This window comes from Sarcophilus harrisii, chromosome 6 (assembly GCF_902635505.1).
Source record: "Sarcophilus harrisii chromosome 6, mSarHar1.11, whole genome shotgun sequence".
Classification (NCBI taxonomy): Eukaryota; Metazoa; Chordata; class Mammalia; order Dasyuromorphia; family Dasyuridae; genus Sarcophilus; species Sarcophilus harrisii.
In genome coordinates this window covers 240,200,137-240,217,309 of record NC_045431.1, presented here as the reverse complement: position 1 = coordinate 240,217,309, position 17,173 = coordinate 240,200,137, and the positions used below count along the sequence as shown (strand labels likewise).

The 17,173-nt window shown below is 47.8% G+C and overlaps 1 protein-coding gene across 1 annotated transcript; it reads left to right on the top strand.

Moving 5' to 3' along the window:
- The first annotated feature begins 9,562 nt into the window (after window positions 1-9,562).
- On the top strand, window positions 9,563-11,891 carry GSTP1 (glutathione S-transferase pi 1). Its single transcript, XM_031941878.1, has 7 exons — window positions 9,563-9,664; window positions 9,749-9,784; window positions 9,967-10,073; window positions 10,274-10,361; window positions 10,772-10,875; window positions 11,364-11,550; window positions 11,710-11,891. Coding segments are annotated over exons 1-7 (657 nt in total). The 5' UTR covers window positions 9,563-9,663; the 3' UTR covers window positions 11,844-11,891.
- The last annotated feature ends 5,282 nt before the right edge of the window (window positions 11,892-17,173 follow it).

Below are 17,173 nucleotides of genomic sequence, written 5' to 3'. Positions count from 1 at the left end.
ATTCCAATGAGGAATATGCCATTGTTTCATGTCTTCACTTCTCCCCTCTGACCCATCCTCTTTCTTTTGAATAAGGCAGGGCCCCCAGGGCCGTATTCTAGTCTTGGCTTTTGTCACAGACCAGTGAGATCTCTGAGGTTCGTTTTCCTTCTTGAATTAAAACCTCATTTCCCTTGTTTGTTGCTTTAATTTGGGGCACTTAGAGAAGGACATTTGAGGCCAGATGTTTTACTGTTGGCTGCTTTTGCGTGGGGGGGGAGGGTTGTCTTTTGTGCTGTCGCAATTTCTTTCCTGTTAGCTATTTTGTATGATATCCACCTTAATGGACAGATATTTTCCACCTTTTCATTTTGACTTGAGTGTCTTTTTCAGCAAAAACAACCAGTTTTTATTATGCTTGTTTATAATATCATATATTTATTATAATTATATAAAATTTATTTTTATCTTATTATACTTACATTTATTGATACTCCAAACACAATGCTCAATGATGGGATTACAAAGCAAGGCAAGAACGTCCCTCCCCTTCTAATGGAGGATTAGATCTGGTGGGCGATGGTGAATAGATTTGTATCTCACCTAGCAAATTTATTTATTCCTGTTAGCTTTTGTGAAGGCCCATCTCTGGTTGGGAACCTGGACTTCATCCTATTTTGGGGGGAGGAGGGGGCTAATACAAGGCTTAGACAAATCAAAAAGCCATTTTGAGTTGTGGTCCAAAAGTCCAAAGCCCATTCTCAGATATCATCTTCTTAGAAGTTAACTTAACTCAATTTCTTCATCATTTGGGCAACAATAAGAAAAACTCAAGTTGTGCCCCTCAAGTCTTTAGTTTCTTGCCCAACACTTGGCCATCCTTGGCTACCCTTCTCAGGCTTTTTTGCCAGAATACTGCTCTTCACATCCTCCTTTGATCTTTATTGTATGATACCATCTCATAGCATCTGTGAAGTTACTGTGTTATTCTTTGTAGGACAAATGAATGCTTCCTCCTAGGATCCACTGTTTCCTTCTCTTTAAGAATGTTGCTAACTCTGAAGGACTTGTCTCTTTTCCAGGTACGATGAGGTACTTCAAGGCAATTCCAAAAGACTTGTGATGGAAAGAGCCATTGGTATCCTGACAAAGAACTATGGAGACTGAATGTGAATCACAACATAGTAGTTTCACCTTTTGTTGTTGATGTTATTGTAATTTGCTTATTTTTTTTCTTTCTCATCCCCCCCATCTGATTTTTCTTGTGCAACTTGATAAAGGAGGAAATATGTTGAGAAGAATTGTGCATGTTTAACCTATATGGGATTACTTGTTGCTAAGGGGAAGGGAGAGGAAAGGATTTTGCAAGGAAGAATATTGGAAACTATCTTTTCTAAAAAATAAAAAGCTATTACTATAAAAAAGAATGTTGCTAATCTTTAACAAATTAATTCAATTGTTTTTCAACCAGCAAAAATCTGTCATTTCTCTTACCTATAAATAAAATTATTTTTAAAACTTAATACAAATAAAATCAGATTTAAGTAAGTGGAGAGAGACATTAATTATTCATGAGTAGGCAGGACTAAAATAATTTAAAATTACAATTTTACCTAAATGAAATATATATTCAGTGGCTTCTCAATTAAATTATCAAAAATTATTTTACTGAGTTAGAAAAATTAATAATCAAATTTATTTGGAAGAACAAAAAATCAAGAATGTCAAAGAAACTAATGAAAAAATGTAAGAGAAGGAGGTTTAGCACTGCCAGACCTCAAATTGTATTATAAGGCAGTAATTATTGAAACTATACTGGGTAAAAAATAAAAAGATAGATTAGCAGATCAAATTGGACATATGATTTGCCAAAGCAAATGATTATTGTAACCCTGTGTTTGAGAAATGCAAAAACTTTGGGGGAATAATAATTCATTATTTAGTAAAAAGTATTTGGGAAAGTGGAACGTAGTTGGATAGAAACTGGGCGTAGACCAGTATCTTACATCATTTACCAAGATAAAGTCAAAATGGATATATGACCTAGATATAACAAGAGATATTATGAGAAAATTTGAAGAAAACTCTTAGAATTCTTACAAGGTGCTAAGTCAGTTATCTAATTTAGCATGGCACTGAACAGTTCTCTAGCTCACTAATGTATTTAATACTCATTGGAGTTCTACAAGATTCACAAGTCAGAGAAGAGTCCAGGAGATTCACAAGTCAGAGGGAGAAGATTCACAAGTCACAGCTCCCACAATCCCACTCTCAGAGGAGGAGTCAACCTTTGAATTCACACCTCTAAAAGATCATATAAAAGGACAAGTCCACTGAGAGCGCGCTGGGAGATTGAGAAGCCAGGAGTCGAAGTTGAGCTAGAGGCAGAAGCTGGAAGAGCTAAAGGACTAGCAACAAGAGCTCTCGGAACCAAGGAGAGAGCTAGGCCTATAAGAAAGCTAACCGGGTCCCAGGAAAAGAGACAATAAAAGACTGAACTTTTAAGCTTACTGCATTTGAGGTGATTATTACACTGAACTGAAACTAAGGCTGCCTCCAGAAGCTCCCAAGAAACCTGCTCCCTTATCAGACTTATGAATAGATGAACAATTTGTGAATAAATGCGATAAATAGCAGTCTGAGATGTAAAATGTATACTTTCATTTACATCAAATTAAAAACAATTTTAGTAATCAAGTTCAGAAGGAAAGTTGAAAATGGTGGTGGATGGAATTTTATAAGGCAGTTTCTCAGATCAAGGTCTCATATTTCAAATATATAAAGAACTTTGTCAAATCCACAAGAATTTGAGTCATTCCTCAATTGTTAAATGATCAAAAAACACGAGCAGGCAGTTTTCTGATGAGCAAATCAAAACCATTTACAATCATATAAAAATGTTTAAATCATTATTGATGATAGAAATGCAAATTAAAACAATCTGAGACATCATTGTACTCCTACTAGATTGGTTAAAACTATTCCAAGGGGAAAGTGACAAATGTTGAGAGGGAGATGGAAAAATTGGGACATTAATTCACTATTGATGGAATTGTGAACTGATCCAGTGATTTTAGAGAGCAATCTGGAATTATACCCAAAGGGTTATTAAACTTATTATACCTTTGGATTCAGCAGTATCACTACTGGGTCTTTATTCAAAGCTGATTAGGAAAAAAAATAACTTTATACATTCTAAAAATACTCATAGTAGCTTTCTTTATGATGGCAAAGAACTGGAAATCGCCGGGAATGACTAACAGTTGATGAATGGTTGAAGGAGTTATGATGCGTGATTGTGATGGAAAATTACCTTGACTTCATTCTATTTTGGGGGGTGTGGGAGGAAGGAAGGGGCAGATACAAGGCTTCCGCTCATCACACACATGAGGAGAATGAGGAGGGAGGGGCCCTAAGAGACGGGAGGTTTGAGAGAGGCGAGGATACTGAAAGGGGGCAGTGAGGAAGAGACACGCTTCAGGGCCCAGGGTCATTTTGTGCAAATGAAAGGATTGGGGAAGGTCAGTGAAGAGCAGGGAAAGATTGGAGATAATACAAGGTGACCGCAGAATGGAGCAGGTAAAGAGGAGGCTGGGAGGCAAGATTGGAACAGATAGGTCTAGGACGGGTTAAATTCTATAGCCTTAGGGAGCCATTAAAGGTGTCTGAGCTAGGGATTGGCAGGGTAAGGTCTGTGCCTTAGGAAGGTGAGTGGGTAACTGAGAAAAGTCAGATACAACAGCCTAGAACAGGTCCCCAAAAGGCTGGTCCTGGAGAGTGGGTTCTCAGCCTTAGGCAGCTCCGAAAACACAAAGACTCCATAGTGGCTCTCAGGACTGTACCCTCTTCCCATCTCTCCATAAGGATGCAAAGTGGAGGATGAGGCAACAGCAGGGAAACACTGTCTGTCTACAAACTTTCCTTAGCTCTTGGGGTTCTACAAGGGAGATGCTGTCCAGTCCCGCTCTGCAGGGTGATTTGAATCATATCAGTATTGACATTAAAATTAAAACATTAGGAAAGAAAGAAAATAGAAAACGGGAAAAGAAAAATAGCATTTGTTTTAAAATGTTGAGTTCTACATCCTTTCCCTTCCTCCCCATAACTCCCCCATGGAGAAGGGCCATGTGAAGTTGTGCAAAACATTTCCATAAAAGTCATGTTGCAAAAGAAAACACAGATTCCTGCTCCCCCCCCAAAAAAAAACCCTCAAGAAAAAAAGAAAGTTAAAAAAAAAAAAGATATGCTTCATTCTGTAATCAGACACAATCAGTTCTTTCTCTGGATATGGGTAGCATTTTTCATCATTAAGTCCTTCAGAATAGTCTTAGATCATTGTATTGTTGAGAATAGCAAAGTCATTCACGACTGATCATTCCACAGCATTGCTAGCACTTTTCTACTTCATGGAGGACTTTCCAGGTTTTTCTGATGGCATCCTGCTCATCATTTCTTATAGAATAATAATATAATAACATTCTTTCATAATCATACGCCAAAATTTATTCAGCCATTCCCAATTGATGAGCACACCCATCATTTCCAATTCTTTGCCCTGAGAAAAGAATTACTATAAATATTTTATATATATATAGGTTTTTCACCTTTAAAAAAAATCTCTTTTTGGATTCATGGATTCAGTAGTGGTATTGTAAGGTCAAAAGATATAGATGCTTTTTTGGTTAGTGCTCTTTGGGCATAGTTCATATCTTTTGATCACTTGTCAATTGGGCCCTTATTATTTTTTTTTTCACAAATGTGATTCAGTTCCCTCTACATTTAAGAAATGAGGTATTCAATCAGAGAAACTTGCTTCAAAATTTCACTTTTTCCTTTCCCTTTCTCTCAGTAAATTCCTTCCTTATTCCTTGATTTCATTTTTTTATATTATCCCTTTGTGTTCAACTCATACTTGTACCTTCTGTCTATATATATATATATATATACTCTTTCTAATTTCCATAATAATGAAAAACTTCTTATGAATCATAAGTGTCATTCACTCATGTAGGAATGTAAACAGATTAAGTGTTTCATGATTTCTTTTTCCTGATTACTTCCTTATGCTTCTCCTGAAAATTTGAAAGCCAAATTTTCTATTCAGCTCTGATCTTTTTATCATGAATGCTTGAAAGCTTTCAATTTTATTGAATATCCACCTGTTTACCTTGTAATTATTATCATTATTTATTATTATATATAAGGATTATTCTCAATTTTGTTGGATAGATGATTCTTGGTTGTAATTTTAGCTCCATTGCTGTCTGGAATATATTTCAAGTTCTCTAATCTTTGAATAGAAGCTACTAAATCTTGTATTAACCTATGTCTCCACTGTATTAGAATTGTTTCTTTCTGGATACTTGTAATATTTTCTCCTTGACCTACGAGTCCCAAGTTTTGGTTATAATATTCCTGAGAATTTTCATCTTGGTATCTCTTTCAGGAAGTGATTGATGGATTTTTTCAATTTCTATTTTACTCCATGGTTCTTGAATACTAGGAAAGTTTTCCTTGAAAATTTTTAAAAAGATAGTGTTCTGGCTCTTTTTTTTTTTTAAATCATGACTTTCCAGAAAGACCAATAATTTAAAAATTATCTTTCCTAAATCTATTTTTTAGGTCAGTTGTTTTTCTAATGAAATATTTCACTCCCCCCCTCTATTTTTTCATTCTTTTGATTTTGTTTTATTTTATCTTGATTTCTCATAAAGTCATTAGCTTCCATTTGCCCAATTCTAAACTTTAAGCAATTATTTTCCTAAGTGAGCTTTTGTACCTCCTTTCCCACTTGGCCAGTTTTGCCTTTTAAGTCAGTCATCATCTTATTAGTTCTTTGTATTTTTTTTTTTTTTTTTTGCATCACTCTCATTTCTCTTCCCATTTTTTCCTCTACCTCTTTTACTTGATTTTCAAAATCACTTTTGAATTCTTCCATGACCTGAGACCAATTCTTATTTTGTGGAAGCTTTGGAAGTAGAAGCTTTTGACTTCATTATCATCTTCTGAGTTTGTATTTTGATCTTCCTTGTCTCTGTCTTTCTATGGTCAGAATCTTTTCCTGTTGTTTGCTCATTTTCCCAGCCTGTGACTTGGCTTTTTAAGTCTTTGTTGAATTAGGGCTCTGTTTCCAGGGTGGAGGTCCCAAGCTTCAGGGATTTTGTGCAGCTGTTTCCAGACATCTTTCCAAGGATCTGTGCTGTGAGCTAGCACTGCCGCCCAGATCTGAGTATGGGCAAAGCAACAAAGTCCTGCCCACTGCCAGCAAAGGGGCCCCTGCCGTCTCCCTCTGATCAGCTGTTTTGGCCCTTCTGCCTGTGGGACGAGATCGCTAGAAGCTGCTGCTGTTGCTGTCTCTATTGCTGCCCAGTCGCTCCTATTGCCCTGTGGATTCAATGGCTCCCAAAGCCCGATCCTGGGCTGGGGCTCCCCCACAACCTTTCTGCAGGTTTGTCCTTGGCCGTTATGGGCTGAGAGGTCTGGAGACCAACACCACTGCCACAGATTCAGAGGTCCATGGCTTATTTCTGGTTTTCTGGGGCCTGGGCTCCCCAAGCCCATTCATTGCAATGGACCTTGCAAGCCACCCTCGGCTGGAAAATTGTCCCATTCCAGATTTTTGTGGGCTCTGATGCTTGAAAATTTGTTTAAAATTATTATTTAACTATTTATAGGGGTTTGGTGGAGAACTTGACGGAGTCCCTACCTTCCCTCCCCAATTTTGGCTCTGCCTCTCACTGGGGGCTTTCTTGGCAGATACTGAAGTGGTTGGCCATTTCTTTCTCTAGCTTTTTTTTTTTTAAAAACGAGAAAACTGAGGCAAACAAGGTGATGTGACTTGCCTGGGGTCCTACAGCTAGCAAATGTCTGAGGCTGGATCACTCAGTTGCCCATAATTGGCCCGAGAGGGAACACTACTGTGCTGTGAGAAATGACAAACAGGATGTTCCCAGAAGTATCTGGAAAGACTGACATACCGAGCAAAATGAGCAGAATCCAGCTACTCGTACACAGTAAGAGCTTTATTGTAGGATGAGGAACTGTGACTGACTTAGCTATCAGCAATGCAAAGATGCAATACTAGTTTGAAGGACAGGATGAAAATCCTTCTCTAGCTTCAGAGAAAACGTTTAGAGTCTGAATGCAGATGAAAGCACCTTTTTTTTATTATTTATTTCATAGCTTTTTATTTACAAGTTATATGCCTGGGTAATTTTACAGCATTGACAATTGTAAACCTTTTGTTCTGCTTTTCCCCCTCCTTCCCCCCATCCCCTCCCCCCCCCATGGCAGGTTAACCGATACATGTTAAATATGTTAAAGTATAAATATAATATAAGCATACATGTCTTAAGTTATTTTGCTGTACAGAAAGATGACGTGCTATTAGCCTGAAAGCACCTTCATTTTCTTTACTTTCCTTGGTTTTTTTAATCTGCATTTTCTTCTTACACAATGTGGCCTGCATAGAAATCAGTCTTGCACAACTGGACGTGTGTAACCTGTATCAGACGGCTCGGCTTCCCAATGAGAAGAGTGGGGGGGAAGGGAGAGCATCTGGGACTCGAAAAGTTTCTAAAGCAACGCTAAGAGATGTCATGGCGCATCATGGGGGGGAATTCAGTTCAGAAGTAAATCATCCATCTCCCTTCCCCAAGGTCCCAGCATTGACGCATGCTTCAGGAAGGCCAAAGGCAGCGAAGTCGGTCCCTGCGAGTGTGGAAGCAGGAGAGCCTGGGAGGGGGAGAGAATTCAGCGAGATCCGCGGGAAGCAGCCCCTTAGCGCAGACCCCGGACTCCTGCGGCCCAGGGCACACCTGGAGGCCTGGGGGAGCCTCCTCCCCAGGGAGATGTGGGCAGGTGGACTCCTGCGGTGGCCGAGAGGGGGAGGGGAGGGAGAAGGACCACCCCCCACCTGACAGGTAAGTGGGAGACCGGATAGAAACGTTTCTGGAAAACAATGGGAGGGAGAGTCTGGGCCCGAGCGGGGGAGGGGGTCGGAGATTCCAGAGGTCAAAGTGGATAAGAAAGGAAGGTCAGGGGCCCTGGCCGTTAGGAAAGGCGGCGATTACCCGGGAGGGGGGTCTGGGGCCAGGCTGGGAAGGGTCCCCCGGGGTGCGGGGGGGGGGTAGAGAGCCCTTCCCGGTTTGGGCGTAAGAGCAGGGCGCCCAGACCCAGGCAGGCTCTGCAGGGGCCCTCGAGGCCCAGACGCGCCTGGGGGGCCGGGGAGGGGGCGGCCGCGGGGAGGACCATCAAGCCAAACAAGGTGGGGGGGGCTGAGATCCGGGGCACGGCCGTGACGGGAGGAAGTCCCAGCTCCTGGGAGCGCGAGGAGACAATGATGGAGGGAGGGGAGACCCCGCGCAGGCGCCGCCCGGCTCCAGCTTTCCCAGAAAAGGGGACCTGGAGGGGAGCGAGGACGCTCTGCAGTAAAAACGGGAGCCCCCGGCCCAGGACGGGGCCCGCTCCGCCCGGGGGGCCTCGGGCCAGCCGCCGCCCTGGAAGGCTCCAAGGGCGCGAAGCCCCGGGAGATGGCTCCCCCAGCGACGTCCTCGCCCGGCGCGGGCCCGCGGGGGAGCCGGCGGGGGAGGGGCGGGGAGCCCCGGGACAGGCCCCGCGGATGTGAGCGCGCGCTCGGGAGTTTGTCACCAAGGCCCCCTCCCCGTGGTGCTCTGAGGCGGGGCCAGTTCGGGCAGGCCGAGGCCGCCTCGCGGAGGCCCGAGGTCGCTGCGGGTGGCGGCGGGGAGGGGACCTCGGACCCTCGCTCTTACACAGGTGGAAACGGAGGCCGGGGCAGGCTAAGGGACTCGTCCATCACCGGCCGGGGGTAAACAAGCGGCGCGCCGGGAATGCGGCCCTCTCCCCGGCCCTGCGTGAGCCAGCCCGCCCCCGTTAGCCCGGCTGTGCCCCAGGCCTGGAATACATGACCCCTCAATTCCACCTTCCCCGCTCCCCCAATGCCAGGATTTCCCCGGTTAATCAGCGCCGATTTATAAAGGTCTGGACTTTGTTCTCCCAGCTCTGCGCCTTGCTCCGTGCCCCAGCCCCCCCCGGCCCCCCCTCCCGGGCCCCAAGCCCCGCCCTCCAGGGCCCCAAAGCCCCGCCTCCAGGAGCCCCGTCCTCCAGGAGCCCCTCCCCCCGCCCCTCCGGGCCCCAAGCCCCGCCCTCCAGGGCCCAAAGCCCCGCCCTCCAGGGCCCAAAGCCCCGCCCTCCAGGAGCCCCGTCCTTCAGGAGCCCCGCCCCTCCGGGCCACAAGCCCCGCCCTCCAGGAGCACCGCCCCTCTGGGCCACAAGCCCCGCCCATCCGGCCTCCAAGCCCCGCCCTCCCGGGCCACAAGCCCCGCCCTCCCGGGCCCCAAGCCCCGCCCTCCCGGGCCCAAGCCCCGCCCTCCAGGGCCCCAAAGCCCCGCCCTCCAGGAGCCCCGCCCTCCAGGAGCCCCGCCCGCCAGGGCCCCCTGCAGCCCCTCCCCCTGACCCGCCCCCCTTCTCCGGGCCGAGCTCCTGCCCTTGCCCCTCGGTGCCAGTGCCTCCGTGACTCAGCACATTTTGGGGCTCCGGGGCAGGGGCGGGACGGGCGGGGCGTCAGGGGCGGGCCGGGGGCGGAGTCCGGATTTATTAAGCTCCGGGCCGCGCGGGGATTCAGCTTCCGGTTTGCGCTGGTGCTTGCGGTCCTGCTCTCCGGAGAGTAAGGCTGGGCCGTGGGGGGCGGGGGGGGGCTCCGGGGGGAGGGGCGCGGCCCCCCTGACCCCGCTCTGTGCTTCTCTCCTAGTGCCTCCCTACACCATCACCTACTTCCCTGTCCGAGGTAACCGGCGGCCCCGGGCCAGGGGCGGCAGGGCGGGGGGGGGGACGTGGCAGCCCCTCCCCAGGGGCCCAGGACCCGGGATTCCTCGGAGGAGGAAAGGGGCGCCCCGGGGGGGGGGGGAGGCCCCGCGGGACGCCGGGAGTCAGGAGCCGGGCCAGCGCTGACCCCCCGCCGTCCCCCAGGGCGATGTGAGGCCATGAGGATGCTCCTGGCGGACCAGGGCCAGACCTGGAAGGAGGACGTGGTGACCAAGGATATGTGGATGAAGGGGGACCTCAAGGCTACTTGTGTGAGAGCCCGGATGGGGGGGTTGGGGGGAGGGGCCTGGGGGCGGGGCGGGCGCTGTGGGGGAGGGGGCGTGTCTGAGACGGGGGAGGGGCGGTGGGGGAGGGGAGCGCCGGGAGAGGGGATGGGGGAAGGGGTCCCGGGGCTGGGACAGGCAGCACACGTGCCTTCTACTCAGCCCCTTCCCCCGCGCTCCGCCCTCAGCTCTATGGGCAGCTCCCCAAGTTCGCCGACGGAGACTTCATCCTTTACCAGAGCAACGCCATCCTGAGATACCTGGGCCGCCAGCTCGGTAGGCGGGAGTGGGGGGGAGTATCTGTGTGCAGGCCCCTCCTTCCGTCCCCCTCCCCCCTTCCCTCCCCCCCCCACAGTAGGATGCAGTCCCTGAGCCCCCGCTGCCCCCTGAGGCCCCGCTGCCCCCTGAGCCCCCCGCTGCCCCCTGTCATTTTCTCACAACTGCTGAGGTTGGGAGGGTGTTTCTGCCCCGGGGCTCCTCAGCTCTGCTTGGGGGAACACTCCCCTCCCTTGGAGGCCCAGAGCTTGTGTCAGGGCTGGAGGCGGGACATGGGCCCCAGGTGGGCCAATGTGGCTGGAAGCAGGAGGCCCCGGGGAGAAGGGGCTTCCCCTAGCAGTGACATTGGGGATCCACCTTGGGGGGAGGGAAGGCTCCTGAGCCCTTTCCCTGCCCTCCCCCCTGCTCAGGGCTCTATGGGAAGGACAACCGAGAAGCTGCGCTCTTGGACATCGCCAATGATGGGGTAGAGGATCTTCGGCTCAAGTATGGTCGCCTCATCTACCAGAACTATGTGAGTGCCAGCAGGCCTGGGGGGCCGGGCAGAGAGCGACCCCAGACTTGGGAACCCTTAGTTCGAGCCCAAGCGGCCTCGTGGGATCCTTGTTGCTGCCTCGGGCCCAAGGCGCTCGGTGGGAGGGAACGGGGAAGCCTTCTCCTCCTACCCCATTTAGATATCTCTCCTGGGGTTTATTGTCCCCTATAAAAGTTCTTCCTCCCAGCAGCCCTGGGAGGTGGGTGTCCATGTGGTCCTCATTCTACAGTGGGGTAAACTGAGGCTGGGAGAGTTTGTGAGGCAGCAGAGAGTCTCAGGTCTCCTCCCCTCCATCCAGTAGCTGGGGGGGGGGGGGGGGCGGGGGCGCTGGTTTGCATGGGCAGGGAAGGGCCTGGCCACTCAGGAAGGGGAGGAAATCTGGGGAGTGGGAATCGGGGCATAGGCTGGGGCTCCCACTTCCCCTGCACCCCCGTTTCCTAACCGAGCTGGGGGGCCTTGGTTTTCAGGACGAAGGCAAGGATGATTATGTGAAGGACCTGCCCAACCAGCTGAAGCCTTTTGAGAACCTGCTGAGGCAGAACCAAGGAGGCAAAACCTTTATTGTGGGAGACCAGGTGATGCTCTGGGGGTCCAGGTGGGAGTCAGGGGGGCTCTGGGGGCCAGCTGGGGTTCTTGGGGTCAGGGGGGCTCTGGGAAACAAGGTGTAGGGCTCTGTGAGGGACCTTTGGGATCTGCAGACCCGGGAGACGGGAGAGCCAAGCCCAGACTCTCCTGCCCCCAGAACAGGGCTGCCCTCCCTCCCTGCTCCCCTTGGCTGACCTGCTCTGTGCCCCCCCCCCCCCCCCCCCCCCCCCCCCGGCTGCCTGGATGCCTTCCCCTTGCTGTCTGCCTATGTAACCCGGCTCTCCTCCCGACCCAAGCTCAAGGCCTTCCTGACCTCCCCCCAGCACACTGATCTCCCCATTAATGGCAATGGCAAACAGTGAGGGCTCCCCCAGACCCTCGTCTTGTAATAAAGGCTTTCCAGCAAACACTTCCTGATGTCCTCACTGACTTGGGAGCGGAAGGGGTGGGGGCTCTGGGGGGGCCAGTGTGTCCTGAGAGTGAGCCCCAAGAGGAAGATGGGGGGATGGGTTGAGGGAGTCACTGGTCATCTCCTTCCATCCCCTCCTTAGTTTTCCTAACATTTTCCCCTCCTGGTCAGAACTGTAACGGGGATGGGGTAAGTGGGGCTTTCTTTCATGTGCCAACATGATACGGGGCAGCAAGAGGGATTTTTCGCTGGTCCTCTCCACACCTTCAGCCCTCTGAAGTCAGAGGTTGGCCTTGTGCCGGGGCCCATCTGTGTTCCTCCTCCCTTCTCCATTTCAGTTGGTCACAGGTCCTGAGCTTTCTAATTTTTGACCCTGCCCCTGGATCTTTTATTTTCTTTCTTTTTATTTACTTTTGGCTCAATGATGTTCTAGTCCTTTTCCAGTTACACACAGACAATTTTCAACATTCATCATTGAGTCCCCAATCCCACTTAGTCAAAAGACAGAAGAGAGTCTGAACTAGGTTATTCTTGTACCGGATGGGACTAGAACCTGAATCTGAGAACGCAGAGCACTTGTGGCTAATTACCCATTCCCTGTGAGGTGATAGCTCTTTAAGCATATATTTAGATGATAGGGTAATGTGATTGGGGCTTGCTGAATGTTTAGTGGTGAGATAATCCAAGGTAAGGATGGAGGGGGCAGGGGGGGAGGGTCGGGTCGGACAGAAGTGAGAGTCACTAGACAGGACAAGGAGGAGAGAGAGGCTGGAGACGCCAGGATCCATCTTTGGCGAGCCTTGTGGCCCCTGCCTCCTCACTTTTCACCCTAAAGACCAAGGACGAGGCTGACCCTGAGGCCCTCCAGGGAGCTAGTCCGGACATTATATTGTACTATCATGTTAAACATCCATCATGTAGCGAAAGAAGACTCAGAACGAAATGGAAAACCACGAGCAAGAAAAACCAAAACCAAAAAAATAAAGGGGAAAATCTTATGCTTGGATCTGCCTTAGGACCCCAGGCTTCATTCTCTGGAGGCGAGTAGCATTTTCCACCCAGAGTCCCTTGGGATCGTGCTTAGACCATTGATTGTATTCCTGAGAAGAGCCAAGTTCCTCAGTTAATCATTATTACATCGTTGCTGTGTACAATGTTCTACATCGTTGCTGTGCACAACGCTCTGCTTCTGCTCCCATCACTCGGCAGCGAGTCTTGCTGGGGTTTTCGGAACTCCACCTGTTGATGATTTCCCACTGCACGCCAGTGTTCTGTCATATCCCTGTTGCACAGCTTGTTCAGCCATTTCCAAATGATCCATTTCCAATTCTTTACCACCACAAAAAGAGCCGTTGTGACATTTTTATGGATGTGGCTCCTTTTCCCTTTTTTCATGATCTTTGTATTGTAAACCTAATAAATTGCTGGATCAGGGGTCCCACCCAGTTTTATAGCCCTTTGCCTGCCCTTCACCTTCAGACTTCTCCAGCCTCATCCCAGACTCTGCAGTGGGCCTCATCCCCCTCCCCTCCCAATTCCAATCAGTCGCCAAGTCTTTTCTCTGCTAGTTCTAGACTCAAGTCTCTTCCCATCAGCCCCTCCCGAATTCCAAGCCCCCATCTCCACTGGTTCCGGGATGTCCCACGAGAAACTTCAGCTCAATAGGAACAAAATGGATTCTCTTCTCTGCTTCCTCTGACCCAATCTCCTCCCCAACCAGCTACTCAACTTCCCCTTTCTGTGGAGGACTCCTGGTCTCCTCTCTTACTCCAGAATATCCCGAGCCCTTCCCTCCCCTCCCACAGCTATGACCCCCCAACTCAGAGTCCTCATCACCTTGTACAGCTGGAGCAGCTGTCCACTGCTCCCCAATATTTCTGTCAATGACTGTGCTCTTAAACTCCTCAAACTCAGGTCTAACCTTGTCATCTTTCCTGCCCCAGCAGCAGCATATTGTCCAGGCCTCCCTCCTGACCCCAGTCAAACCTGGAAAGCTGGACCAGTGGGGGGAAAGGGCAGCTGCCCTGAGAACTGCCCCAAAAGCCCTGAGGTAATAGGGAAGGGTCCCTCAGACAGGGACCCAGAGAAGGGAAGGTGGGTGTCTGGATGCGGTCAGAGCTGAGGGCAGCCACCGGCCCGGTGACATCCCCCCAAATGGGATTGGGGATGAAGTCAGGGAGAGCAGCTTCAGACACTAAACTAGCCAGGTGACCTTGAGCCAGTCATCTGACCACTGTTTACCTGTTTCTTCAGTATCCTAGGATTGTTGAGAAGGTCAAATGAAATATTTATTAAAAAAAAGTCTTAGCACGATGTAAGTTCGATAGAAATGCTTATTTCCTTTGTCCCTTCTTCCTTTCTCTTGGCAATTTGAGGTCCCCAACACTGTCTGGAAATGCCAGAAAGTTCCCTGAATATTAGGATTCTGAACCTCAAAGATTCAGGAAATTGAGAGTCAGGAACTAAAGAGGAATATGTGGAAAAAAACAACGAGTACCAAGAATTTTTGGAAATACAAGTCCACAATTGCAAGCAGAGACTTGTGGACCGAAAATGGACTTTCCACAAGAACTCTCTAAATACCTGGAAGAAGTCAAGCAAGAGGTGCAAAATAAGCCCTGTTATTTTTTATTTTTCTCTCTTTTGTTGTTGTTGAGGCAATTGGGGTTAACTGATTTGTTTAGGAACTGTTAACGTGTCTGAGGACAGATTCGAACTCAAGTTTGAACTCAACTCCAAGGGCATTACTCTGTCTATAGCCATTTAGCTGCCCCCAAAAGAAACCCTTAAAAATGTCATAAAATAAAATAAAATAAAATTTTAAAGGTCATAAACTTAAAAAATGTCATTTAAAATTTTAATTAAATTAAAATGGAATTTAAAAATTCCATCCCCTCTCCTCCCCATTGAAAAGGCAAACAATAGGCTTTATATTATGCCTGTGAAATCATGCAATACATATTTCCATGTTAGCCATATTGCAAAAAAGGGGAAAAATATATTTTAATTTTCACGCATGAAAGTCATCAGTTCTCTCTGAAAGTGCATAACGTTCTTTATCACGAGTCCTTTGGAATTCAGATAAGTTCTTGAAGAAAGAATTGAGAGAATGTCACTTAGAAGAGAACTTTAAACCTTGCTCCAAAAAACAATTTCCTGAAAAAAAAAGAAGAAACTTAATAGAAATCAAGGACTCGCTCCAAAAGCAAGAAATAGTAGAATAAAACTAAAAGATTTTTTAATAATAGCCTTTTATTTTCAAAATAAGTGCAAAAACAGCTTTCCACATTCATCCTTACAAAACTCTGTGCTCCAGATTTTTCTTTCTCCTTTCCCCCTCTGCTCTAGACAGCAAATAATCCAATACATGTTAAATGTGTGCAATTCTTCTATACCTAAAATTTACAGATTTTGAAAAAAAGGAGGAAATTGCAAAAAACAAAACAAAACAAAAAAACTGAGCTGGAAAACAGGCCAAGTATAAGAGAATTCAAGAGTCATTGCACTCCACGAAGAACTCAATTAAAAAAAAAGCAAAGGGCCTGCACACTATTTCAAGCAATTTTCAAGCAAGCCTGGCTTGATTAGAACCAGAGTTCTAAATAAATATAGAATCCACTGACTTCCTAAAGAACATCCAAAAAGAAAAGTCTGAGAAACATCACAGGCAGAATCCAGAGCTTCCTTGTCAAAAACCAAACCAAACCAAACTGAACTCAAACGTGGCAGCATATAGAAGGAGGCTAGGCTCAGAAACTAGGGTCAGGATTGGAGGGAAAAAAGTTTCCTTAATGAAATACAGGATATTAAGCAATGAGGAGGAACAAAGTCCAGAGTAGCTTAGAAAGTGAAAATTACTTACCCCCTTGAGAGAAGCTATAAGACAAAGCAATGGGAATAATATTTTAGTTGGTGGAGAAGAAACAATTATCCAATCTCTAATTTCTTTAAGGGGTATGCTGGGAAAAACAGGGCCTGAGTGGGTTTAGGTTCTGGTTTGTTTCTTCTTTAAGAAGAAGAAAGAGAAGGAAAAAGGGAAAATATATTACTGTAGAAAAGAGGGAAAGGGGGGAGAATTTGTTTTAAAAAAGAAATAAAAAATGTATTCTAAAAGTGTTAAAACACATTATTAACCCCTGGTTAAGTCTAGATAATCAACTAAACAATAAGTCAGGTTCTGATTCAAAGAACATACTTCTTTCTGAGGTGTCAATGCTCACCCTTGGGCCCATTCCTGATTTTTTTTTTCATCTTTTTTTCTCACCTAATGAGTAGGTGATGATGAGGAAGTTAGGGTAGCAATATTGAAGTAAAAAGGGAGGGGAAGAGGGCCATTACTGAAATACTGCAAAACTACACCTTAGAGAGCTGAGGGGAACGCAGAAGGAGTTGCAGAAAAATCAGATAATTTTGAAAAGGACGCGAACTATTTATTGTGCATTTTTAAAGCCAAGTGGAGATGGGAGCTTTCCTCTGGAACCTACGTTTTGTGTTCTGCTGTTTGCCCTTTTTGGGTGTTTGCACCAAATTTGTATTTTGCAGAATTCCAAAAAAGAACATTAAAAAAAAAAAAAAAAACAAAAAACAACTCTGTGGCATCCTCAGGGTGGTATTGAGGGCCCTTCTCCATCTGGCGTCGGCCTCCGGCCTGAGGTTTTAGAGCCCTGCTCATGCTGGTATTCCCAGGATACAACGTCCTCCCTTCTTCCACCCCTTACCGGGACGCACTCCCTCCTCAACACCCCCCACATACTCTTCTCGGGATTTTCTCGGGGCTTTCTCCTCTTTATTTTGTCCTAATGTCTAGCAGTCCCTTCGTGCCTGTTGAATTGACTACGAGGGTCTAAAAGTGCTAAAAACTGCAATTATCGGTACGCATCGTCCCCCATCCCTACAAGGAACCCGACAGGGGCATTGTGGGAAACTCCTTCAGACTCCTCATTCAAACTCTCTTTAGTTTTCTCACTTGGCGGCTCCCACGCGTTATGGGCAGGACCGAGTCTCCTCCAACCTGAGCCCACCTGATGAAGTCAGGCTGTGGGGGAGGGGGCGGACCGCGGGATGGGGGGGAGGCGCTCCGGACTCGGGTGACGACCCCCACGTTGCTGTCCCGGGAGGGATCCCCAATGCCCGGAACAGCAGCCTCGGGCCCGAGAGTTTAGATGGCGAGGGGAGAAAGCGCTGGCCCTGGCTCGGCCTGACCCCTAGTGGCGGCTCCAGAACCACCCGGGGCCGCGAGGGTCCTATCCTGGGGGCCGCGAGGGTCCGATCCTGAGACCCGAC